Raw genomic sequence first — 25,948 nt, forward strand, 5'->3', positions numbered from 1 at the left:
GTCTGACTTTTCGTTGTATTGTATTGCACCACTTTAACTGAAATATCTCGACTAGATAGATTGCCAAGAAGTTAGTTTTTTTTCAGTTGACTCTTGTGAACCTATCATTTTCTCTTAACTGACAAGTTTTAATACTATTTCGAATGAACCAGTAACAAGTGGTTCATCTTTACATTTGTAAAAAGCAGCATGAATAGTGATGTCAAAGTATGGCTTGGATCTGAGTAAAGAGGTCAAGTTCAAACTACTATTATGCAACAGATATTTGGATAGTAGGAATGAATGAAAATGTTTAACAGCTTTTATTATTACAAACACCCATGGAAATTTAGATAAAAAACAACCTGCCATTTGATTTCCATCATTAGAATAATATGTGTGGTGTAATCTTACAGATGTTTGAATAAGAACCACATGGGGAAGTTAAGTGAATGTAGAAGACTGTGTTGTTCTTTTAAAATACAGTATGTGCCAGTTTAAGACCTCGTAAAGGGCAACATCGCTGTCCCCGATGAAGAGAAACAGATGGGTAGCAGTGTAAAAAATTTGATCCCATCTTCTACCTCTACCCTGTTATTACCTTAGGTGTAAAATCCTTCCCTGCTCATGCTGGAGAACCAAGCGGGTGTGCTCAGCTGTGAAATTGCATCTTTTCTGCTCTCTCTGCCCCTCCCACCAGCTCACCTCCCTGTCCTCCAAAAAGTAAAAGCACTTTTTTCCTTGCCTTTTAAAAAATAAATAAATAACTAAAATAAAAAGCAGTCCTTGGTGCTGTGACAAGGAGGCGTTGTACTGTCCAGTAGGTCCAAAGTAACTTCTTCTGGCTCTCTCAGGATATTAATGGAAGTCTCAGAAATCCTAGAAACAACTTTTATTTTCAATGTACATGCTTCCTCTTGGTCCAAACAGTGGTGCACTCATTTTGCATGTGTGCCGGGGTTTTCTCCGATATGTCCACATTTAACTCCCTCCCTGTAGATACAGACAAAATCTATTTCAAATCACTTCTCAAAACTCACTCATTTAACAAGGCCTTCGTTTCATTATATATTTATTACTTTTGCTATTTCATTTAACCTCTGAGTCTATTATTTTATTTATTTTAATTATTCTGCCTTTCTTCTGCTTCATTGTTTTGTGTTTTACCGTTTTACATTTGTACTGTTTCATTTTTTCCTTATGTAAAATTGTTTTGAAAAGTGCCATACAAATAAAAGTTACTATTTTCATGTAACGGTTGTCAGAGGAAATGAATCACACTCAGAGCTGCTAAGCTGCATGTGAGGACATTTGAAGTGAGGTGTAATAAGAGTTTTTGGTGTTTACGGTATGTTGAGCACACTGAATCGTGCATACTGAGCTGTGTCGAGCTGGTGCAGTGCAGCCAGGCAGCTTGGGCCCTGCTCGCCTAATCTACACAGGTCCTCAGTGGCTTCTGCCATGTCTCGACACTGATGTCCTATTTTCCCTGTGTCTTCCCCTATGAGAACAGATTGCTTTCTCCCCACTTCTCAACACTGCCAGTGGAGCAGGAACACAGCAGTTAGCTTGGGGCTTTATAGCTCATGCAGTCCTGAATAATGTGAAACACAGAGGGCTCCTCCTCACACACCAGAGACCTCATTTGCTTTTAATCCTTGGGAATCCTGTAGTTTAAAGTCACATTTGAACTAAAAGAGCAGGGACTGTAGATGAATTTGTCATAGAAATCCGGTTACAATTATTATACTGTATTTCAGTTCAGAATGATTTGGCAGCACTTGCGTCACGTTTGCTATTTATTACACTAGCATACATCACATTCAGGAGAATATTCACAAGCTGTTGTGACTCGAACGGTATGAATCGGTACAAACAAATATCCATAAACTCAAAATAAATGTCTTGCAATAAAATAAGATTGATAAGATCAAAATCAACATTTAACATAATATTTAGGAATGAAGGAACCATTCTAAGTTTTCTCCATGTTTTCCAGTTTCCTCCCACAGTCCAAAAACATGCAATATAGGGAATAGGTAAATTGGACACTCTAGATTTACCATTGGTGTGAGAGTGGGTGGTTGTTTGATTCTGTATGTGGCCCTGTGATGGACTGGTGACCTATCCAGGGTGCACCCCGCCTTTCGCCCTATGTCAGCTGAGATTTGCACAGCACCCCCCGCGACCCTCATGTGAGAGATAAAGCAGGAGTAGATGGTTGGATGGAACTATTCTAAACGTTTGTTGGCATGCGTCATGGCACGCTTATTTTTCATCAGTCAGAGAGAAGCTTGTCGCTATGGAAGATTTTTACTTCTGTTTTAGCGCTGTTGGTTACTCCTGGAGAAATAGGTTGTCCCCACAGAGAAGCACCATAGTTGTAACCTCACTGTGCTCCACCATGTCATATCTGTAGCGGTGATATGCCTTGGCACAGGTGCAGCTCTGAGGCTGATTCATTTCATCTCACATTTGTTTCCCTGCATGTCCTGCCAGCTGAACGGGCTCTGCTTGTATAAAACTTAATTACACAGCACATGGGGTCAGAAGAAATTACACGCAAATTAAATTTAACAGTCGTTGTCAGTTCACTCACTCACTCACTCATTGTCACAGCGGTGTTGGAGCCAATTCCAGCTGACATGGAGCAAAATGCCGGGCACACCCTGGACTGGGTGGCCATTCACTTTCAAATTCACACCTACGATCAATTTCTAGTGTCCAGTTAACCTAATCTGCATATTTTTGGACTGTGGTAGGAAACTGCAGTACTTGGGAGAAAACCCTCGCACACACAGTGAGAACATGCAAACAACGGGATTCCTTTTGCTGTGAGGCAACAATGCTTTCCACTGTTCCGCCTTGTGAACCGTCATTGTCGGTTGATTTATTGAGAATGTTTTAATGAACTAAATTCAGCAATTAGGAGGCTAACAATTAACATTAAACTAATGCATTGCTAACTTACACCACTGAGGTAGTACGGCTAAAAAGACCCATGCTATGAATTCCCATTCAGGATACTCTGGCGCACCTTTGTCAGTGACTGTATCTCTGTAGACCTTTCAACAGACAACATGAGCTCCATGCTCTTTATAACGCAATAGTGTTTCTCTTCCTCTGGGAGAGAGGCTGTCAAAAGGAACACCTGCAGAATAATTTAACAGGACTGTGGGGAGAGATAGAGAAAAGACAAAGCCCTCCAATATGAGCTCTTAGGACCCTGCAGCTATCCACTGTTCTCCTCCTGCCACTACCATTACTGACACTATTGATTAAGGCCCTGGAGTGATGATAGTATTCGACTCTACCCCTCCAGCGGAAGCCACAATCACACTGCCATGTTGCTGAAACGATAGACTGTCTCGGAAATGAAAGAAGAGGTGAGGGCTGGCGCACAGGAGAGATAAGGGTGATTGTGAGAGATAGGAGAGAGGCAGTGGGAATAGTGGCTGTTGAGGTGACATTAATATTTTGTTAGTTTTTCAGAGCAACTGAGGAATGGAGCATTCCTGTTGGCTAAATCAAAACAAGCGGGTGCAGTGTCAGAGGAAGCAGGGCCTTGGTGAAAACATGAAACTGGCATAAATAATTATTTTCCCATTTAATTGGTGACAAGGAAGCCTGAGATTTTCAAAACTCGGGATACGCAGGCAGATGAGACTTGTAATAGACAGCACCACGTGTAGTGTGCTTATATGGGCAGTTGAAAATCAGATGGAATATCATCTGGAATGTCCACATAAACAGTAGTGGGGGAGTTCCCATCTCTGTTAGGACACACATATTGCATATCTGCGCCGGGTGGCTCGTTGATTTAATTAGCACAGTGGAGCTCCAATTAGCTGCAATAGTGAATCAGATGGCACGTTTCATTATTGTGCCAAGATTATGGGCCATTATAGACTGTACTCTGCTTCGTCCTCATAAAACAGTGGATTAAAATCTGCTTTAAATTGAAGATTATAAAGAGATTAAACTTGATTTGCTAAACTTTCGTGACATAATGTTTAACATTTAGGTTTCTGTCATGTTAACATTGTTATTCAAGTCCTAAAAAATGAGAAAATGAATGCACAGCACAGTGTGACACCAAGCTCAACGCAGATGTCTTCACTAGCTTCAAACCCAAACAGTTGTCACTTTTTCTTTTTTTAAATAATACATGTAAAAGAATAGGTTATTGGTATAGTATTTACATTTTATTTTAGGGGTGCATTATCAAAACAGTCACATTACGCACTCAGATTTGACTCTGTGCATGGCCATATTGATTTCCTCTGCAAGTAAGTGTTCTTTCTTACTCTCTGGCAAATCCACCATTATAAAAGCAATCCTCCAATGTGCAAACACACACTTGACCTTTAAAGTAAATGGAGGATGGTGCTTTGATTTCGGGTTGCTGTGTTAGCTGTTTGCTCATGTACATAAAGGTGTTTATTTTTATTTTTTTTATTTTCATGTGTCTCTTAAAATATTAGTGTCTGCTCTGTCCAGAGTTAGATAGAGGTGGAGAATTGTCATATGATGATTGGACGGATGACCGAACTTTGCACAGGATAATGGATGATAAAAACATTGGCATTGCGGCTTTTGGTGAAGTGGTTGTCCTTTAAAACATCTTTGAAGTTAGCATGTTCTCCTTTTGCCTGCTCCAGAGCTGTTTTTGCCCAAGAAAATCACCAATTCTGAAGAATAATGTAACACGAGTGGAGTGAAAGGACCAAAAAAAAAAATCCTCCTCCCCCAATACATATTATGTGAAGTGTTGGAATCGTGTATTTCCTTGTGTTGCATAAATACGTAATGTAATACTACAGTAAATCAGAATGTTAAAATTTGATTATAAATGTATGTGCTTTTCACCCTCTCATCCACAGGTGCAAAGGACGAGATGTAAGGCTGACCCAGGATGATTTCCAATTCAAACACTGACATATGCTGCTGTGGCTCTTGGCTGCAGAGCACAGAGGACAGGTAGGATCACTAGTGGTGTGTGTGTGTGTGTGTGTTTACATGGACATCTGTGATGGTAGGCAGGAAGCACAGTTTGGGTTTGATCCTGAGGACTTCAGTATGGCTTAAACTTCTGTTTTATATGTGCATTTTTATTCACACCTGTCACACGGAGCTCGCTGAACTGCTGTGGATTTCCAGATGCCCTGCTTTGCATGTGTGAGAAACACTAATGAGGGACACTTCAGTTTTCCACTGTCAGTTACAGTCTCGGGATGGAGATATCAAGTGGCTGTTATGTTCCTCTGTCAGCCACTAATCAAAATAGGCCGAGTATGTATAAATAAACTATGAGACAGGGTAAAGTTCTAGGAATTACTGAGAATGACGCCAATTAAATTCACCAATAAATCTTCAAATATAAACAAAGGCAAAACAGGGACAATAAATATAAGAGAGAGAGAGTGACTATGATTGGACACCCAGCTGACTACATGTGGGGATGTATGACTACAGTGTCCTCCATGAACTAACACAAGGTTTTCAGAAGTTTTAATTTCATGCTAAAATGACCTACATTCTGTCTTTTTACCTAGTTGATATTAGCCTGTGTTTTTGTGTCGACGTCAGTGTATGCTTTCTATCTTGCTAAGAGGGCAGTTGGTAGTCGGAGGACATTGTCAGGGTCGATTGGCTATGGTGCTGTCATTTTATACAGCCTGGATGTCTTGAACTTTTGTGTAAGAGGTACACAAATGGAATGGGGGCAGTGTTGTTGTTTGCAGTTATGTGCTGTCAATCATAGCGCCAAATTGACAACCAGCTTGGTGGGGATAGGGTGTCAATTAGGGTTGACAGATGTCCACTTGATTGGCATTGTGATGTTCGTACAGTAAAACATTGTGATGGATGATGGAAGACTTTGATACAGATTAAGAGTTGGCTTAGACCTAAGGCTTGATTGAATTTAAGTAGAATGTTGGTTGAAGTTAGTAGTTAGTAGAAGTTAAGTGCCATTCATTTATTCATAAGGTCAGTGAACATCATTCAACTCACACTCAAATGTGATGCTGTTAGCCGACTGGCTTGATTTCACTTGCTGTCCTTTGGGTTAGGGTCTGTACATTTTGGTCTAATAATTTACTGTAGTTTTAATATTTAAAATAAAATAAAGCTCTTTTCTTTGACTGAGAAGTCTGTTTGAAGCTTGTTGTTGAGACTTGGAAATAAAAGCAATAATTAAATAAGAACAGTAAATGTTATATGAGCACGGCAAGTTTGTCCTCATTTTTTAATATTAACAAAGAAACATTGTTCATTGCTAGTTAGCATTTATTTAAAGGGTGTTTTCCATGAATGAATGAATGAATGAATTAATGAATGGCTATTGTTAGTATTTGTTCATGTGCATTGTGCGCTGCATGCAGCCGTCATTGCTGCTTGTCCCTCTCTGGCTGTAAACGGCGCGCTGAGAGAACATAGTCAGCGGTGCTCAGATCTAATTCCTCCAACAAGCTGTTAATTCAGAAATCTTTTAATTCACTGTTCATGTTAACAGAAAGAAAGTTTCTCTTATACAAGATTTTATTTAAATATTGGATGTCATCTTGAGTTGAGTTTTTTATTATGACGTGGACTTGATTCCCTAATAGCTTCCTTAATTGTTCACAAAAGAAATAGTTTTTCTTTAAAAAGATGATTAGAAACATGATGCGATCTGAACCGTGAATTTTGTGATCTGCTGCACGCCTGCTGCAAATGCAACTGTTCAAGTATCTGTGATGAGGAGAGTCACAAACTCACACAGGCTAAAGTTTAAGAGGTTGGCGGACTTTTCAAGAAACTGCTCCAAAACCTGAATGAAAGTAAAACTTCAATGACTAAATGAAAGTTGGTCAGGTTGTAAAAAAGTGATGTGATTTTATGGATAATACACAGTAACATGAATGATGGCTGGCCAGTGCCATTAAATGTCCGTCTGACAGGAGAGGGTGGGAGGAAATGGAAGATGCGAGGAGATTAGATGGATTGAAAAATGGGCCGTTATGAGAAATACTGTTATCATGTAAAGTAGCAGACTGACAAAGATGAATTTGCCATAGTTCCTTGCTGTCCAATATATCAACAGGGACTGGCTTTGTCCTTCATGTGGCACTGTTAGCAATTTCTACTCATATCTCTTACATTTCTCATTCAAATACTGCCCAAGCCGATACTGCACACAGTGGCGCCCGTAGAAAGTCACTTCACCTGCCAAGTTTGAAGCCTGTAACGTGAATTGTTGAACACTTGTGATTAACAGACACTTGTGATTAACAGACACTTGTGATTAACAGACGTTAGTAAACAGATGATTCCCTTGTGTGGGATCTGATTTTTTGCTTGTGGTCGGAAAACAAACGTGCTTTGTTCTGTGTGTAAAACCTCATGTTGGTTGAATGCTGACCTTGATTATTTTACTGAAAGGTGCCTGAGCAGTGTTTGACTAGAGTGAAAGCTTTACTGTTATATTTTTCTTTCTAGTGTAATCTGCCCCTTAACATCTTAACTCATGTAAAAAAACACCGACACAGCAGGTACTGACACCAGTCCAATGGAGCTTGACTAACAGAGACTAGAGTCGAATACACTGAGGCAGAAAAAAAAGCATTCAGATGACCAGACAAGGCTGGGATAATCACATCTGTGGCTACCTCCATTCACATCGCTATCTATCTCTGAAAACAGAACTGCAGCTTTGTTTTGACCAGAAGGATTGGAAAAGCTTCTCTGTCAAACACAACTGTTGCAGTCTAAACACAACCAATTAGGATGATGGACGACTTGTGCCTTGGCAAGCATCCCATGAGAGACATGTACATACAACGTGAATAACAACACAAACACAGGAAAACAAAGAGTGACATCAGAGAGCAAAGTGGAATATTTTTCATCCTGGGAATTTCGGTGCTTTGATTCCCTCCCCTTGGTTGATTGTTCTTCATCATGCCTGACACTCTGTTCTATTTGAGGAGATTTGTAGAACAGGTTTTGATGCATAATGGATTGAGGCTGACTCAGAGCAGTGCCTTGTGGGAAGATGGAGGAGAGCTGAGCAGGGCGTGCCACAGTTCCTGATTGCTTCTCAGTGAGCCCTGGCACCCTTGGGATAATCGTTATGAAGTGCTCAGCATGCAGAAGCACTGTACTGTGTCATGGTTGATGCTATGACCTACATGGTTTACATGTAGTATAGCAGCGCCTGCTGTGACCACAAAAGTGCCCCCTGCCTTGATTTACAATTAAGGAACACAATGTAATTGTCTGCAGTAGCCCTACAGTCTGCATGAGAAAGTGAACGTCTCCTTGTAGAAATAAATAGAGTTGTAAACATTGATCCAGGCAAGTAACCCCGATTTTGCTAAAAGTGTTCTATCAATAGGTAACGAAAAGTCATTACTGAGAGGTAGTGAAACTGTTGGTAAACCTGTTTAAAGAATGACGGAACAACACAGAAATCCTCAATTTTCCACAGTTAAAGTTAATCTTTTTATTATAATTAAAGAGGTCAAAGATCTCCTTTCGCTTTCTCATTTATCTTGCTCCTGTTCACCTCCATTTTCCTACATAATAGCATCTATTTGAGAGCTGCTGCAGCCTAAACAAATACATCTGAGACCTGCCTCTTATAAAAAAAATAAATAAAATGGAGCTAACGCTATGTTTGGTGTTGACAAGAATTGATTTCCAATTTCCTCCCCAATGACTTCGTCATTTTGAGAGACTCAGGCTATTTGGCCTGCATTACTGAAGCTGCTGGGAGCTGTAGATCAGGGTGACAGCTGTCTTCACCTGAGGCTCAGCTCTGAGAGGGAGAGGAAGGCACACAAATGCATGCTGTCTTTTTCATTTCTGCTATCTGTATCATAAATTGGTCACGTTCTTAAAAGAATTCAAGGTCTGCTTTTTCATCAGCAGAAATAAATCTGCTTTTTTATTAGGGTGTAAGTATACAGCGTGTGAATGGGTGGGGAAGGATGTGCGTTTGATGCACTGTATGACTATGTGAGTGAATGGATGAATGGCAAAAACTGCCATGTAAAGCAGCTTTGAATGGTACAAATACAGGCCTTTTACCATTTCACAAGTCACATTATCTACAGTGTATCTATTTACTGGATATATGTGTTTAAAAATGAACCACATGTGTTGTGTGCTTCAGGAATCTTCTCTCCACCTGCACCTGTAGCAGTAAACTCATATCTGTGTTAGTGTGCTTTCTTTTTCCAACTTCATCCCCTAAAGAAATAAACGTTTCTTCCATAAAATATATAGACAAAATTTGACAAAACGTTTATAGACTTAAAAAATAGATAAAATAAAATCAGGTGTTGGTTTTCATTGCTTCTCTTGCCTTAATATACAGTATCTATCTCTCTCTCTCTCTCTCTCCATATATATATATATATATATATATATATATATATATATATATATATATATATATATATATATATATATATATATATATATATATACATCTATCTATCTATCTCTATCTCTCTATCTATATGTGTGTATGTATATATATATGTATATATATATATATATATAAATCTAAATATATATATATATAAAAAGAAAATGGAGACTTTGTTTTTCGAGGTTGCAGTTGTCAATGTGTTGTCTGTGTGTATGTATTGTTGGTGAGGAGGACAGGAGTGATGATGATTGAGAGGTTGAGCGATCAACATCAGTACCTCCCTTGCTTCTGGTGGAAAATCTGCAGGTGTCAGTGGACATGTTTTTACACACAAAACACACAGCAAACATTTGTGTTGTTGTGCACTATTGACTCACACTGCCCTTGGTTACAACTACCCACAGGTTAGACCCACACAAACTCAAATTCCATGCATTTATAGCATGTGTTTCTCTTCTGCCTATTTACAGGGTTACCATCCATGCAGTATATATTAATTATAGAAATACACAGTATTAACAATAAATTGATTCATTGAAAACTGAAACAGTTTGGTCAAATTTGAACATGCCATGCCAATTGTACCTGTAGCTGTTTTATCTCCCCCTGAACAGTAGAATCGAGCTTCACACAGACCAGATGGATGAGTAAGACCTGCAGTACCACAGAAGTGACCCGCTGGACATGGAATACACTCAGAGACGTCTGTCAAATGAAGACTGCAAAGACATACCCACATAATATATTGTAACAAAGTAAAAGGTGAATTGGTGAAACTATGTGCGGTATGGGTGTAATGTTTTCACCCACTGACCTGTTGGAGTAGGTCCCTGGTGGACATGGCAGAGGGAGAGTGTTTCCCTCAGGACAGTAACTTCCTTTTGGACATGCACCTCCTATACCAGTGCTGAAGTTGCCATCAGGGTTCTGAAAGTTTACACCTCGAGAAGTTTTAAGTGAAGTTCAGTCATCAACCCAGTTTAGCAATACAAACAAATCTATGGTAAATAACTTTGCTTACATCATACACATTTACCTGCTATGCAGTAATAACCAGCCTGACAGGGTCCAGTTGGCTCAAACAGACCCCAGTCCTCACAGTAGAACCCTGTTATCAAAGCATGAAAATGTTTAAACTTTTAAAAATCAGATTCAGCTCACCTATACATTTAAAACGACCCAGTGTCTCTGAGCCAGAGCACTGCTAACAAACATGTGACAACACTTTCACCTGCTGGACAAATGAGGCATTGCTCTACTTGGCTGAGGCCAATCTGAGAGCTGTATGTGCCAGGAGGGCAAGGTAGGATGCCCTCAACACCACCACCAACACAGTAGTGTCCTGCTGGACAGGGCTGGACACCTTCTCCTGACAGACAGTATGTTCCTGAGAAACAGTCATCGCACACGTCCGCCCCTTCATCCACAATCAAAGAGAGGAAAAATAAATAGCTTCCTGCATTTTATATTACATATTTTGATATCTCATTTATTATGCAGGTTAATTTTTTTTCCCTGCACCAGGCCTCTTCCCCTGCATACACAATCAAAAATAGGAAAATCAAATAGCTTCCTGCATTTTATATATTAGATATTGATACCTCTTATATTATTCAGGTTCATTTTTCTGTACCTGTTGTGTTCGAGTAAGTTCCATCAGGGCAGAGTACAGGAGAAGCTGAGCCCATGGGACAGTAGTGTCCAACTGGACATATGTCTCCCGTTACTCCATCTGAGGGTATTGGAGACATGGCCCCTCCTGAACAGTAATAGCCTATAAAATTAGTAAATACATAAGTGATGATGTAAGTCAAACATAATAAGCAAGTCAAGCAAGTCTGAAGTCTTAACCTAATTCTCATTCTTGCAAAAATCAAGAAAGTTACAAGTCAAGTCGTGTGAGTATAGAAGATTTAGATTTAATTGTTTAAAAAGACAGTCACTTTGAACTGCTACAGTTATATCTGTGACAAAATCACTGTTACTCGTACAGTGTAAAGACTGCTTGGTGGTTCCATACAACTGGGGGACCACGTTATAAAATAAAAATAATAATAAAATAAATAAAATGTAAAGAATACTGACAGTCCATGTCAATTAAACCATGGTTATAAATATTTGGCTGAAAGAACCGACACGTTTTCCGCACTTATCATCTGCTTTTCACTCAGCGAGACGTTAGCTAGTGTTAGCTTAAAGTAGCAACCACCTGACTTCCTGTCTTACCTTTCTTTGCGGGATTTGAATGGACTAATGAAAGTTCACGTAGTGGAGTCGCTCGGTTGCCAGGTTTGTACGCAAGGCCACAAAAGCGAGAAGAGTGTAGGCCGCTCCGTGAATTGCGTTTTTTTTCACTTGCATCAATGAACGATAGACAATCACAGTGCAAGTACTTAGTGAAGTTGTTTAAAATTAAATATTAATTTTGGAGAGTCATGTACATGGAGCACTCTTGTCAATGGAAACAACATTCGCCTAAATATTAACTTTAGCTTGCAGCCCTGCAAAACGAACTGTTAGCCCATCAATGGTAGTTCAGTGAAAAAACATTGTATAGTAATGGTTGATTTAATAACTGTATGGCTGATTACGTTAATTCTATAGAGTGCATACATTTCCAAAAATGAAAGCATGACAAAAACATTATATTATATTTTATATTATTGTCACAGTGTTAAGTAATTTAAACAGTGGCTCTGTCATTCATATTATACTTGTATGTGTATGTAACTTCTTCACTGTGACAAAAATGGAGGGGCTTAATTCTGCTTGCTTGAAACTGCTGCAATTTCTTTGCCCAGGCACTAAGTGACGCTGTCGTGAAAAAATGGGCTCAACTGTATTTGAGAAAATGTACTATAAATATAGTCAAGCCATTTCCAGTCGTTTTACGCAAGTCTTAGTCGATTCTTGTAGTTAAGCAAGTCTCATGTCCTCAAATTTGCAACTTGAGTCTGACTCGATTCCCCAGCTCTGCTCTCTCAAATTAAATCCATTTGAGTTATTTATTTCTCCTTTTGTGTCACTTTTGTTATGGAAAATAAGGGACAGGAATTGTTATCTATCTATAAAAATGAGTATGAATGGATGTATTTACTCATACAGGTAATACAAGTAAATAAATTAAACTCATAAGAAAAGTATGATTATGTCCCTTAGTCTTTCTTATTCCTCTATTAAATAATGAAATGTCCTTCATGTTGGTGGTTCATGTTAATAGAGACCAAAAAATCTATATGTATCTGTACAGAGATGTTTTTCATCAACTAATGTCTCAGATACACATACCAGCATCACAGATTCCTGTGGGCTGATTTAGTCCTGTACTGCTGCAGTAGTGTCCCGGAGGACACGGCATACAGGAGGACAGGTTTTCGGCTCCCACTGTGTTGCTCCAGGTTCCTGCAGGGCAGGGTTGCTGCTGTGGGTGTTTGGTCCCTTGTGGGCAAACGTAGCCTGCAGGACACATGCCACCAAAGGCCACAGCCACCTGCAGCAATGTTGCAGTGATGATCTGATTATCATAAACAAGTTTAATCATTTTGGCTTTAATTTCTACTATGATATTGAAAAGTGTAGGCCTTTTTTATGTGGGCAGTTAGCTGTCATTCATTTCACACGCATTACTTATGCTTATGCTATGCAATCTTGACTTAGTGTATCTCGATTAATATTAATGTCAAACGAGAAAAAACATTATCTCAGTTTTTGTGTATTAAAATCCTGCCATCAAATTACTTAGAAGTGCAGAAATTATGAATACTAATTGTTTTGTGTCATATTAGAAGCACATTTATGATTATATATATGTCGGTGATGCACTGTGCACAGCCATGTTTCATGATCATGAAAGTGACTAGCTTTTGTCATACAGACCACTTTATTAAATAAATGATTAATGTTTATGGGCAAGTTTTCTGAGTTGTTATAAAGTGTCTTACCGGAGAAGCAGTGGTGGCTCCAGAGGTGCAGTAGTGTCCTGGATCACAGAGACCCTGAGGACCAGAGAGACCGACTCTGCCGCAGAACCAACCAGCCTCACACGGCCGACAGTGCTGCACAGCATCACCACCAGGCTGGTCAGAGTAAGAACCCTGAAAAATCACACAGTATCATTTTATTATTTGACCTACTACTGTAATGATTTTCATAGAGGGGAGATAAAACATTACACACTGATAAGTAGGAAAGAGATGTGGAATAGTCAGAATCAGTATTATAATGCCAGCCAAAATCAGTGGATCAGATATGGGTAAAAGACAAGTAATCCTACACCCTAAATATCACATAAATGTATAATTTAATGAAGGCAACATGCACCATCATGTGACAGAGAGATGTTTTTGAAATGGATTGTTATACTTTGGTGGTAAATGCATCAACACATAATATTATGTCTTATTAACAATTGATTAAAAATGTAACATGCAACATTGTACTTGACACACAAAAACAAGGTTGACTTGAGAATAATGATGAGCTGCTGAAAATACACATAGACACATTTTCATACAAACACTCAAATACTGACTGGTGGACAGGGGTGAGCAACTGAGGACCCTGGAGGACAGTAATGTCCTGTGGGACAAAGCGGTGCCTGGAACAAGCCTGTCTGGTTACACAGTCTGCCCCCCCAACACGCCATACATGATTGTGCACCTCGCTGCTGTGGAGGATTTATGGACAAGGGAATAAACTTGACTGTGGCATCATCATCTCATTCTTTAATTTCAACAGCATATCGTCAGAGGAGGTAGGAGAAGTATTATGTATGTGCAACTTCTTACCATTTGAAAAGTGCCGAGAGGACATGGGTGTGCTCTAAATGCTCCCTCCAAGGTAAAATAACCCTTGTCTACTTCATGCTGAATGGGTGAAGCTGAGCCACCAGTACAGTAATAACCAGGAAAACAGGGGCCTGAGGGTGAGGTGTTGTTGTAACCTAAACAATAGAAACTGACAAGGAGAGAAATACAGTATTGTGACTAAGAGTAAACCGCACTCCACCAGTTTATATCAGCATAATCATATTTCAAAGAACAATAATAATAATACTAATCCTTCCAGTTTCAAGAGGGTTCTTGCAACCTTGTTGCTCGAACCCTAAAAATGATTGATTTTACCCTGGTGGACAGATGACACACTCCTCTGGTCCAATGAGGCCAGTGCTGTTGCTGAAGGTGCCAGGGGGACAAGGGCGGGGAGTGACAGAAGCCAGAGGGCAGTAACTTCCTGCTGGACATAAACCTCCTGTCGGACCATCAACTGGGGTCTGGATCAGTGCACATGTGGAAAATAATCCGAAATGCACTGTAGTGAATACTTCCATTCATAAAATGCAAATACCTGTAATGTTTCATTATGAGAGTAAAGTGGCTTGATTTGACATTATTCACACATAAAAAGTCCCTCTCAGGGAGACTGGCAATCCAGTTTATGGAATTTAGTGGGGATCAACATTTATTCAGTAACTTAATGAGACAGTGTTCTCATACAGCAGACGTGGCTCGCCCTCTACAGTAGAAGCCCTCTCGGCAGCTTCCAGAAGGCTCGGTGAGTCCCACACTGTTGCAGTACTGGCCTCCGCCACAAGAGGAGCACTCAGACCTATCACTGAGAGCAGAGCGGGAGCTGAAGGTTCCTTCAGGACAAGGTTCTGGAGCAGAAATACCCTCTGGACAGTAAAAACCCTGTGAATAGTGTGACACAGACAAAGACAGACAAGGGGAAGGACACAGACAGTTTCTACCTGAGACTCTATATATGTTTTGAAAAGTTTCACTGCCAATGGAATGAAATCAAAAGATATTTTTAAATGTACCTCAGGGCAGACTAAAGGTGTGCCAGTTCCCAATATGGCACAGTAATACCTGGATGGACATAAAACACATGCTTCTCCACTGTGACCAAGTGTGTTGTTCCTGTATCGGCCTGCCTGGCATGGGTGGGTATAAGGGTCGCCAGTCCCCGTGGGGCAATAATGCCCATCAGGACATATTCCTGTCTGAAACATCACAGAACACAAAGTAATTATGTCATTAATCTTGTCAGTAGATTGTTCACGCTACAACTGACGTTAATAACAAATAAATATACAGCTAAAAGTATAAAAGGAACACCAAATTGTAATTTAAACCTTGAGGAATTAAATATTTTAGCTGATAATATTTACTGATGATTAGGTTCAAAACGACACAGAAAACTAAAGACTGCGATAATTAAATGAAACAATTTCTTTATTATCTTACAGGTCTGATGAGAGACTGCTCTTCAGGCTGCTCAGAGTAACAGTACTTCCCCTCAGGACACTGGACACACTCGCTTATGTCACGGAGACCTGGAAATTCACTATAGGTACCATTTGGACATGGAATGGGGTTGGGATCCTATGAGGTAACAGTCACAGGTATAGTTTAGTAGATCAAAAGTGTGTCAAACATGTGTGAAAGCAGAACATATTAAATAAAAATGTTCCCTCTGTTGCTGTATGTATCACTCTCTGACTTACAATGCCCCCTCCAGGGCAGTAGAAACCTCGAGGGCAGAGGGTGGCTGAACGTTGGGGGTCCCGAGCCAAGCCTTGAGAGCAGAGAAAGCCTGCGGGGCACACCATGACACTTAGCATGGCTTCCTCACTCGTGGTCTCATTACTGCAGTAATGGCCCTGCAGGCATGGAGAACACTCCACAGAGCCCTCATCCTATACACAAGAGAACGTGAAGGGTTAACGGGTTGAAGTTAAGGATAACTATAATATGGAGGGGGGGCACACAAAAACGTGGAGATGGTAACACGATGCAGGGGGAAAATAACACTGACATTCAATGTGGAGTCCCAAAAATGACATCTAATGGAAATGTACCTTCTCTTTTTGCAGATGTACTGCACATACAGAGCGTGTAATGTAAGATTATAAATACCACTGTGGATGGAAGGTGCTGATCTAAAAACAGGACGATCAGAATGGCTTATGGAAGGACAAAACTATAACATAATAGGCTCTCTCCACAAGTTCTGTCATTTGACCAGTCATACTGTTATACATGGGGCCCTTACAGAGTAGCTGCCAGCTCCGCACACTCTGGGGTTGACAGTGGCTGAGAGGGGACAAAAATATCCGGCGGGGCAAGTAGAGCAGTCCTCCAACCTCTGACCACCTTTCAGATGGCGAAATGTGGAGCTGGAGTAAGACAGGACAAAGTGGATAGATAGCACCAGCTAAATCCATGAATTCGTAGCAATTTCTTTCCATATCATTATCCTTGTTAACTTTATCCCTTTCGTAACATTCCTGCTGAGAGTCAGCACACAATTACTGCTTACGGTGGGCATGGTGAAGGTTTGGAGGTGCCTTGCTGACAAAATGAGCCTTCAGGACAAATCAGACAGTCATCTCTGTGTCTGTTACCCATTCTCAGGCTGTAGGTGCCTGCAGGGCAAGGAAACTGGGTGCCATATGCGGTCCCTGGTGATGCAACATTGACAGTTATATCTACAGGAATGACTCATTTTCACGGGTCTGGAAAAGAAGCAACCCTATCATTTATGCATATTTTTTATGAAAAGCTGTTTTTAGTCTTTAGTTTGAAAAGTAAAGTATCCAATTCAAAAAGGTTTGGTGCGTTTTTACTGTATATTACCACTCATGTCACGCTCATGTACCTTCAGGACAGTAGTGTCCAGAGCTGCAGCGACCTGACGGGGCTCCAGACCCAGCCAAACAGTACCAGCCCTGAGGGCACGGTCGACACTCGCTTTCAGCCTTCAGTCCACTACGACTGTTCCATGTTCCCACAGGACATTTGTACTGTGTGGGGAACATTGTTCCAGGGGGACAGTAATGCCCTGCAAAGCAGGAGAGTGGAGGTCTCTGGATACCACCAGTTCCTGAAAAGTGTAAATAACATGGCCATCAAGGTGCGAAAACTGCAAATCATTGATATATTCTTATAAAATCTGACACTGATATAATTTGACAATATTTCGGAAATTATTTCCAACCCGAGAATCTTTTAGTAAAGTAAATTCTAAGTAATATTTGTTTATCGTTATGAAATTGGGACAGATATTCATTGTTAATTTCTATAGAGCAAGGGTGGCAGCCAACATAATATAACCACAATGCACCCTTTGTGTCCACAGAAAGAAAAGGTAAGCTGAACATGTGTGAAAGATAACTGTCACCTCGTAGACAAGCGTATCGTGCTGGGCACTGCTGACACTGTGAGCGGTCAGTGAGGTCAGTGCGGTTGCTCACTGTTCCTGGTGGACAGGCGTTGGTAGGCTCGTTGGGTTTAGAGGAACCAGGAGGACACACAAACCTAATGGATTCAGGAAAACCAATATGCTGGATAACAGGATTATATGACAGAAAATATAACAAAACGTTAAAAGTTAAAAACAGGATGTTTGCCGTACCAGGATGAGGTAACTTACCCTTGCATGCAGTCCACATCAGGGGCTTTAAGAGCTACCTGTGTGCAGGCCTTCCCTGCATAGCACTCTCTGCAATCAGCCAGCTCATCCTGACCCTCTAAAGGGTTAAAGGAGCCTGGTGGACACGGCACAGGGTCACTCCTTCCCTCAGGACAGTAAAAACCAGCGGGGCATTTGAGACAATCTTTCACACCTGGGGAAAACAGATATAAAAAACATTGTTGTTATGGTATGAGTGTAAAATTAGAAAACAATGCAGGTCTGCTTTATTAAGATGCCTTAAATATTTGTTCGCCTAGCTTGTGATACATCCTTATTATGCTGGCAAAGCTTGTCCATCTACTTTTTATAGCTAAATTGGACTCTCCCTCTCTTTGCCCTAATGGCCCCCATTTGTTTCTATTTCTTGTCTGTATATTCCACTTCATCATAGTAGCTATGAGTTAGACAGCAATAGTAAATGGTGTGCATTTCTAATCTTGATGACCACTCACGGCTGCTTTACACCACAGATTTGCCTTTCACCCATTCTCTTAAACATCCATACAGTGCATCTGTGTCTTGTGCAGGGACACATCACCACGTATAGAGCAGAGCTAGAGCTCAAACCCACATCCTTCTAGTTGAAAGACAACCCACTCAACCACTGAGGCATGGCCGCCTCCATAACACTGTATTAGTTTTAGCTTGAGGGAGCAGTTTCCAAATGTTGATGGTGAATTTATTTTAAATACTAAAAACTACTTGAGTAGTAGTGAGGGTAAAAACCTCGCTACTGTTGTAGTAGGTGTAGTATAATACAGAACATAAACTGACTTATTGCCCCTTGGTGAGGGGTGAAGGTGCCTCGAGGACATATCACTTCCGTCAAGGTGCCGGCAGGGCAATATCTCCCGCGAGCACAGGGCAAACCAGGACCTGATGAGCCTGTCTCACAGAAATACAGAAAAATGCACAACACAGAAGATGAGACAGAGGGCACAGTTCATCCTGCAGTAACATTACCACTAAAATTGATCTTTATTCCATGTTCTTTCTTAAAAGGTTAAGTAACAAATAAATCCTACAAGTGACTTTTGCACATCAGAATTACTATTATTACGATTGCACACGATTACTAATGATGTTTTAATCTCGTCCTACTATTTATATTCCCATGTTTGTATTTTACTTTGCTGTGTTTCCATCACAGGTCGTTACAAAAATTGAGGACCCAAATGTAGACTGGACACAAACAAAAAGTCTTTAATAGATCAAAAATACAAAATGGCAAATAAACAAAATAAAAAAAAATATTAAAAGCAAGAGGAAAAGACAAAAGAAAAGCTGAAGTAGAAAAATACCTCCAACTCTGGGAACAGAAAACAGGAACATGTGCACTGAGACAAACTAAACGAACCAGTGGGGAGCAGGAGACTAAACATATTAAAGAGGCAGGGATAATCAGACACAGGTGAGGCAAATTAGACACAGGTGAATCACATTAGGGCGGGGCAGACAATCAACAGGGAAGCCAGGACAGGAAGTCGGATTTAACAAGCTGCACACACACAAGGAAGAAGAACCAAATAAAACAGGAAAGCAAAAACGGAAATAAAAACCCAAGGTATAGAAAACTGAAGAAGTAAACAGAATAAATGTCCAACAAAATGCGCCTGCATTGAAGTCAGTCTATCAATGCTGGGACTTACCTGCAGGACAAAAACGTCCTTCTCCACACCTCTTACAGGCTGCCCTACTTGTCTGACCCAGTTGTTCCCCTGCTGTACCAGCAGGGCAAGGTGACCCATGAGGGGTGGCAGTGCCTTCTTCACAATAATATCCTTGTGGGCACAGGAACTGGGAGATGGGTCTTTGTGAGCTGCCCTCCAGACAGTAAAAACCTACAGACACAGTGCATTTATAAGTTAGGTCATCATGTTTTTGCAAAATGTGACATGTGGTAAAGTCATATAGGCCACTTTCAAGAAGAATGAATGGGTCAATTAATTTGGGAAATGGTTCACAAAATACTTGTATGTATGCATATTAATAAAATAGCTAGTAGTTTTTTTACTGACCAAAATAGATTGTGATTTCATTTAAATGGGTTTTATTTTACTGTGTACCAAGAGTTCAACTGATCCTTCAACTATGTGCATGGGGAAATAGATTAGTTTATATTTACCTAGTGTTTGCTCTTGTTTTTATGTTTATTTCTATATTTTCTGTCATTTTTTATAATGATTTCATTGATATTAAATGTACATGAGTACCATACTTATTGAGGTACATGTGGACTTGACTGTATAGGCATGCACACATATGGACTTGAGAAGCCAGAGCAGCGTGGGTAGGTTTATAGGCGGAAACTGAAGTGTTGGTCCCCACCTGCAGGACAGATAGTACAGTCTCTCAGCCTTTGCAGACCTTCTATAGCGCCGTAGGTCCCTGCAGGACAAGGTAGAGCTACACCTCCTACACAGTAATGACCTGGAGGGATGAAGGAGGGGGGGAAAAAACTCAAATACATACATATGCTCTTGCTGGTTCAAATTCTGGGACATTTCAAAGGCTGGGGTGCCCCTGAGCAAGGTACCCAACCACCTTTGACTTGTGTGTGTTCACTACTGGTGTGTAAAAGGATGGGTTAAATGCAGAGGTTAAATTCTGTATCACTAATGGTGTGTATGCAAATTGAAGAAAAATAATTCTCGCCAATACAGTAAGCATTACATGAAAGTAACTAACCTACTGGACAGACCACACATGCTGACTCTTCCCTGTCGTTGTATGTTCCTGGTCGACAGGCGATGGGTTGAGTAGATCTGTGCACTGGTTGGCTCCAGCGGGCGGCCACAGCCCCCGCACACAGAAAGGATGTATCATTACAGCTGTGGCAGGAAATCTGGCCAGGTGTGGAAGACCAGCCAGGAGGACAAGGAAGAGGCTGTGACATCCCATTATCCGGGCAGTAACTTCCTGTTACAGCAAGAGGACACTATTATTTGTGTATCATTTTATAATTTTTGCTTTCACATAGTCATTTAATGTTGCTTTCATTACCTGGTGGACACCGCAGACACTGGATAGTACATACAGTGGAATAGAAGCCGGGGGCACAGTCATTACACACAGTGTGATCTTCACTGGGCTCTTCGCCAGGTCCACACTGTGATGCACACATGAGAAATCAACAAAGAAAGAAGGAGAAAAGGCATATTTCATTTCTCTGATAATTAAAACTACAATCGTATCTTCTTCTTCTCTTTTTTTGAATGAAGATACAGAAATGTTTTGCCTCAGGATTTGCAAATCATTCTGTTACCTTATGAGGGAATCCAGAGGAACAGACAGAGTCTACAGGGCAAGTAAGACACTGCAGTACACCTTCAGGAGAATGTTGTCCGGGAGGACATAAAAAGAGGCTCCCATTGACAGGGTCACATGAAAAACCCACAGGACACAGCCTACAGTCCACCCTGTCCTCCGAACTGATCAGGCCTGGAAAGCATGGCTGCAACATACAGACAACGTCAAACACAGTAGTGAAGTGTGTCAGCTTTATGATGTGGGTAGATGTTTTTGACAAACGGTTAAACAGATCATGAGAGAAGTGGCCTTGTTATGGGTTTAGGAGGCACTGAACTGGACGATTACGTGGTTCCAGCAATGGTGTATTACCTTGCAGTCGCTGATGCTGCTTTTCCCCGTGTAGAGGTTGAATGTTCCTGGCGGACATCTCTGAGGTGCAGATACGTTGCCAAGACAACTATACGACAGACATTAACAACGGGTCTTAAAGTTGTTAAAACATTCTCCTTCAATTCTTTACACCTCAAAGGAGCGACAAGTCAAGCATTTCAAAGATTGTTGATGACTTACAAATGGCCTGAGGGACACTCTAAACACAGCAGGTGAGAAAAGTATGTTCCTCTTGGGCACAGACCAAGGTCCGTCTCTTTGCTGACGGGGGGCTCTGCACTCCCTTCAAATGATTCTATCACAAAGAAAATAAAATAAAACACAGGCTGTATAGGAGTCTGTCATAAATCCTTCTTAAATGTGCTTTATTTGTCAACGACATGCCCTTTAACAGTTATTCTTACCTGAGGCAAGTCCAGAGTGTGTCAGTGGCAGAAAAATCCATGAAGCTAAAAAACAAAACGGATGCAATGCTCTACGCTGGAACATTATCATCGAATTTCCAATCAAATTCACGCTGGCTCAGTTGTTTGTATGGTTTTATCCACAACAGTTTCAACTCAATATGACTGAGTGTTTAGAGGCATGAAAGTGAGAGTCCTACAGTCACTGAATCTGAAACAAAAGCCCTAAACGTGATACCCTGGTCGGTAATGGTGTACAATGATGTTCTGTAACTGTAACCTTCCACTTTCATAATGTATGAGTAAGTGCTAGCCTCGTTATTGACTCTGTCAGTGGATCTTTTTCCTTATTTACTTAGCGTATGCCATTGTATGTGGTTATAACAAACTAAATATGGGAAAGTTTAAACAAAGAAGGTTAATTTCCAGTACCCTGAATAACATTAAAACAAAAGTAATTTATTTTCACAACACATCGCCCTTCTGTCTTCACAGGCTAACATTGAATGTCTGTCATCCTCTGTGCAAGCAGAGAGTGAGCTGCAGGGATGCACCTGCAAATATGTGTGCAAACCACATTATCATGCACTGTATCTTTCCCTGATGCCACCAGGTGCAAAAATTAGTATTTACAGTGTTAAAGTGCACATGAATGTAGGTAATTTAAATGTTAGTGTGTCAATATTTTTGAATAAATAATGTGCTTTCTACATCATTTTTGATTTTCCAGGAAGTCAAGTGCAATAAATGGAAACTTATCCTGTTGTTACCACTTCCTGTACCCTTACCCAAAAGCTGTCGCCTGTGTGTGGGTTTTGTTTTAGTACTGTTCTGCACAAGTGACACCAAGAGCACAAGATATTTGTTTTTCAAGGCAGCGAAGAAAAACAAGAGGCCACAAGGATGATCTCACTGCACTTCACATTACTGTTACTTTGTTTGACACAAGGTAAAGTTTAATTGTCATTTTTCATTGTGATGTATGTGAAATGCATTTTCAGTTGTGCATTATTTTTTTGTGAAAGCGTGCTTTGTCTCTTTGCAGATCTTGTGAGCTGCGGTGACATAAAGATGCACACTGAATTCTTGACGGCAACATTGGGTGACTCTCTGACGTTAAACTGCACCTACAACTGTTCCACCGGATTTGTCCGTGGTTGCTGGAGCACAACACCGGACAACTCTGGCTGCCATGGGACCTTCAGTAAAAGCAGCTCTTGCACAGTGTCCCTTCATCTGTCAAATGTGTCCACTGAAGACCTCCAGAAGAATTACACTTGCTACACAGAGAATACAGAAGACCCTCATTTAACACAAATAACCCAGCGTGTTGTTTCACTGCAACTCGAAGGTAGATACATTCTACTGTATGAAAATCAATAAAGAATGGATATCTTATTGTATATTAATTTTATTTAATTGTTTTCAGTTCATATAAGCTTTCCCCGTTGGACACTTACCCCCCAAACTGAAACAAAAAACGGTAGGGACTTTTAATATTAAGAATATTAAGAAATCAGATTTAAAATGTTGAAAATATTTCTTATTTGTATACTTTGTTCTAAATTCCTCAGCAACTCTTCCCACTAAGCCAAAAGATCAAAGTGGAGGTGAGACAATGCAGAATATTAAGGTTATTAATATAAATAATGCATGAGAATGTGGGCCTTTTTTGTACAGTGCTGTGCATCTCAAGTAAAAGTTATGCACAAGTTAATGCTGTTGTTGTTGCTCAATGTGATCAGAAACATTTACCGGAATGAAGGTTTTAGCAACAGTTACCGTTGCTGTAGCCTTGTTGCTGGCTGCACTGGCTGCTTACCTCTGTCTGAACCGGAACAAACAGAGCAGGAACAGCAAAGGTGATTCTAACATAATTATGTCAACATACCCATAGTGTAAAAAGTAAAAAAAGAAATGCAATTTACATCTCTAAATCACTGTGTTTTGTACATTCTAGGGGAGTTAGCTGTGTCAAGGTCTGGGTGAGTGCAATTCACAAATCCCTGTTTGGATAAACCTATGTGTTTTTGTAAATGTGTTTCTTAATATATTATTGTTACAGCTCAACACTACCATCCCCTGCTTCTCTCTCACCAATGATGGGTAAATAATAGTGTAAAATATCAAATATAAAATGCAACAATTTTAGCCTGAAAGTGCAGACCTGTCATTCTTTTAACTCTTCAGGGTCAGCGTCAGCACCAAGTGAAAGAGTGGCTTTGAGGATACCAACACCAGGTAAGTTCCCACACATTTGCAATGACAGCGTCAGTGTTTTGACATTTAGTGATAGGCTGTATATTTTTTTATTTTTCAGATAATGGGAGTGACACTGAAGTTCCATACGCTGATATAATGATCACTGTCCGAGGTGTCAGCACACCGGAGCTCACTCAGATTGGCTACTTAGCTCCTGGAGATCAGAAAGAGGTGAGGGACAAGGCTGTCGCTTCAATCACAGAGGAGGCGTGATGAACACATGAGTGGCTGTACTTTAATCCTTAGTGCTCACGCGGCACAGATCTATGCTGCAGATGCACCCATGGTAAACTGCTGTGGGAATACTACACAACTCCTTATATGGACATCCTGAGGGTGTGTGTTTATAGGTCACATATTCAAGCTTATGTGTTTTGTTCATAAAAACGCGCCAAGTGAACTTTGAACTGTGACAGTTGTGCTGGAAAAAAGGACTATATTGCACATTCGTATAGCCTCTGTATACGCTGTAAGTTTTAACATAATAATGGAAATAAGCAGCCCGTTTAAAGCCAGTTGAAGTAAAAGCGAACAACAGTCCACTCAAATCAGAGGGAGAGCATCACTCACATTGGCGAATAATTAGTATTATTATTACTTATTAATTAAATCTGTCATGTCCTGCATCTTAGATATTCAGTGTGCCAGTGATATTTGTTGTTCTGTGGAGGAGGTGTTCAGCACAAGCCTCCCAATGCAGAATCTCTAGTTTATTTATCACTGGGAGAAAAGCAAGAATACCAGGCCAAACAGGGGTGGTTGGAGAGTGGAAAGAGTGGGAGAGAACATGGTTGGGAGGAGAAATGGAAAACAACAACAATAACAATGGGAACAACAACAACAACTGTATATATATATATATATATGTATATGTATATGTATATGTATATATATATATGTATATCTTGTCCTCTTTGACATGAGTTTTTGTTTGGTTTGCTTCCAGTGGTGGGGAGATGAACCGAGGTCTCACCTGCAGGCCTCACGGTCAGCTGACAGACTGCATGTGCTCCTGCCCAGAGAGATCAGCCGCAAGATGAGCACCAACTCGGAATATGCAGTTATCACATATGCCTAGGAGAAGCGAATAAAGGAGAACATCATATTTTTGTTAATATTATTCCCCCACTGTTTTAATATTACATAACATGTGATTTAGCAGACACTTTTACCCAAAGCAACCCCACACCATAATGTTATACACACTCATAGCCTATATCACTGAATTACACGGTGTACCTAATAAATAAAAATAATCAATAATGTCTGTGAACTGGGAGCACATCACCTTTCTTTTCTTTTCTTTTCTTTTTTATTATATATTTTTTGGCTTTTCAATTGCCTTTAAGCGACAGTACAGTTAAAGATAAAGATACCGAATGCCATGCAGAAAAGGGCTGCCCGATGCGGGATTCGAACCGGGGCCGCCTGCAGTGAGGACTGTAGCCTCATCATGGGGCGGCAGCTCTACCAAAATCACCTTTCTTAAATATTTTGAAGCCCAGTTAAAAGCTCAGCATGTCACCTTTACTATGTCGACATGCCTCAATGCATTAAGTTACTGCCATATTACTGTTTACAAAAATGCATGTTTTCCTAATAAAGTGGCTGGTGAATGTAATGTACAGTTATTATGTTACTGTGTCCATTTGTTTGATTTGCGTGTGCTGTGTTTGCAATGGACCTTCAATCATAATCAATTAAGAGTGCCTTGTGATTGTCACTGAGCTTGAGCTTTGTCGGCATCCGTAGTTTCAACCGT

The 25,948-nt window shown here is 40.4% G+C and overlaps 2 protein-coding genes and 1 long non-coding RNA gene across 4 annotated transcripts; 1 reads left to right on the plus strand and 2 right to left on the minus strand.

Annotated features, from left to right (window-relative positions):
- Nucleotides 1–10,021: 10,021 nt before the first annotated feature.
- Nucleotides 10,022–10,505, minus strand: LOC122773212. The gene is made up of 3 exons (XR_006360865.1): nucleotides 10,437–10,505; nucleotides 10,215–10,341; nucleotides 10,022–10,119 (listed from the first exon to the last, which is right to left on the minus strand). It is a non-coding gene; the product is annotated as an uncharacterized LOC122773212 (long non-coding RNA).
- A 2,169-nt stretch (nucleotides 10,506–12,674) lies between these two features.
- On the minus strand, nucleotides 12,675–21,965 carry LOC122773558 (neurogenic locus notch homolog protein 4-like). The gene is made up of 22 exons (XM_044032325.1): nucleotides 21,925–21,965; nucleotides 21,500–21,587; nucleotides 21,276–21,332; nucleotides 21,144–21,175; nucleotides 20,882–20,987; nucleotides 19,528–19,719; nucleotides 19,180–19,225; nucleotides 18,653–18,763; nucleotides 17,837–18,029; nucleotides 17,585–17,721; nucleotides 17,063–17,287; nucleotides 16,724–16,865; nucleotides 16,457–16,580; nucleotides 15,909–16,100; nucleotides 15,649–15,786; nucleotides 15,222–15,404; nucleotides 14,896–15,090; nucleotides 14,524–14,672; nucleotides 14,188–14,356; nucleotides 13,932–14,066; nucleotides 13,342–13,494; nucleotides 12,675–12,914 (listed from the first exon to the last, which is right to left on the minus strand). Exons 1-22 carry the CDS (start codon nucleotides 21,963–21,965, stop codon nucleotides 12,675–12,677), a joined length of 3,048 nt encoding a protein of 1,015 aa, XP_043888260.1.
- A 743-nt stretch (nucleotides 21,966–22,708) lies between these two features.
- On the plus strand, nucleotides 22,709–25,913 carry LOC122773682. 2 transcript variants are annotated; one of them, XM_044032519.1, is made up of 10 exons: nucleotides 22,709–22,873; nucleotides 22,970–23,275; nucleotides 23,354–23,407; nucleotides 23,499–23,534; nucleotides 23,670–23,786; nucleotides 23,885–23,909; nucleotides 23,990–24,030; nucleotides 24,115–24,165; nucleotides 24,245–24,357; nucleotides 25,133–25,913. In XM_044032519.1, the coding sequence occupies exons 1-10, from the start codon at nucleotides 22,828–22,830 to the stop codon at nucleotides 25,262–25,264; spliced, it is 921 nt and encodes a 306-aa protein (XP_043888454.1). In that variant the 5' UTR covers nucleotides 22,709–22,827; the 3' UTR covers nucleotides 25,265–25,913. The 2 variants fall into 2 exon arrangements, with proteins under 2 accessions (XP_043888454.1, XP_043888455.1); XM_044032520.1 differs by having other exon boundaries at nucleotides 23,885–23,903.
- The last annotated feature ends 35 nt before the right edge of the window (nucleotides 25,914–25,948 follow it).

The sequence above is a fragment of the Solea senegalensis genome, linkage group LG8 (assembly GCF_019176455.1).
Source record: "Solea senegalensis isolate Sse05_10M linkage group LG8, IFAPA_SoseM_1, whole genome shotgun sequence".
NCBI classification, from domain to species: Eukaryota; Metazoa; Chordata; class Actinopteri; order Pleuronectiformes; family Soleidae; genus Solea; species Solea senegalensis.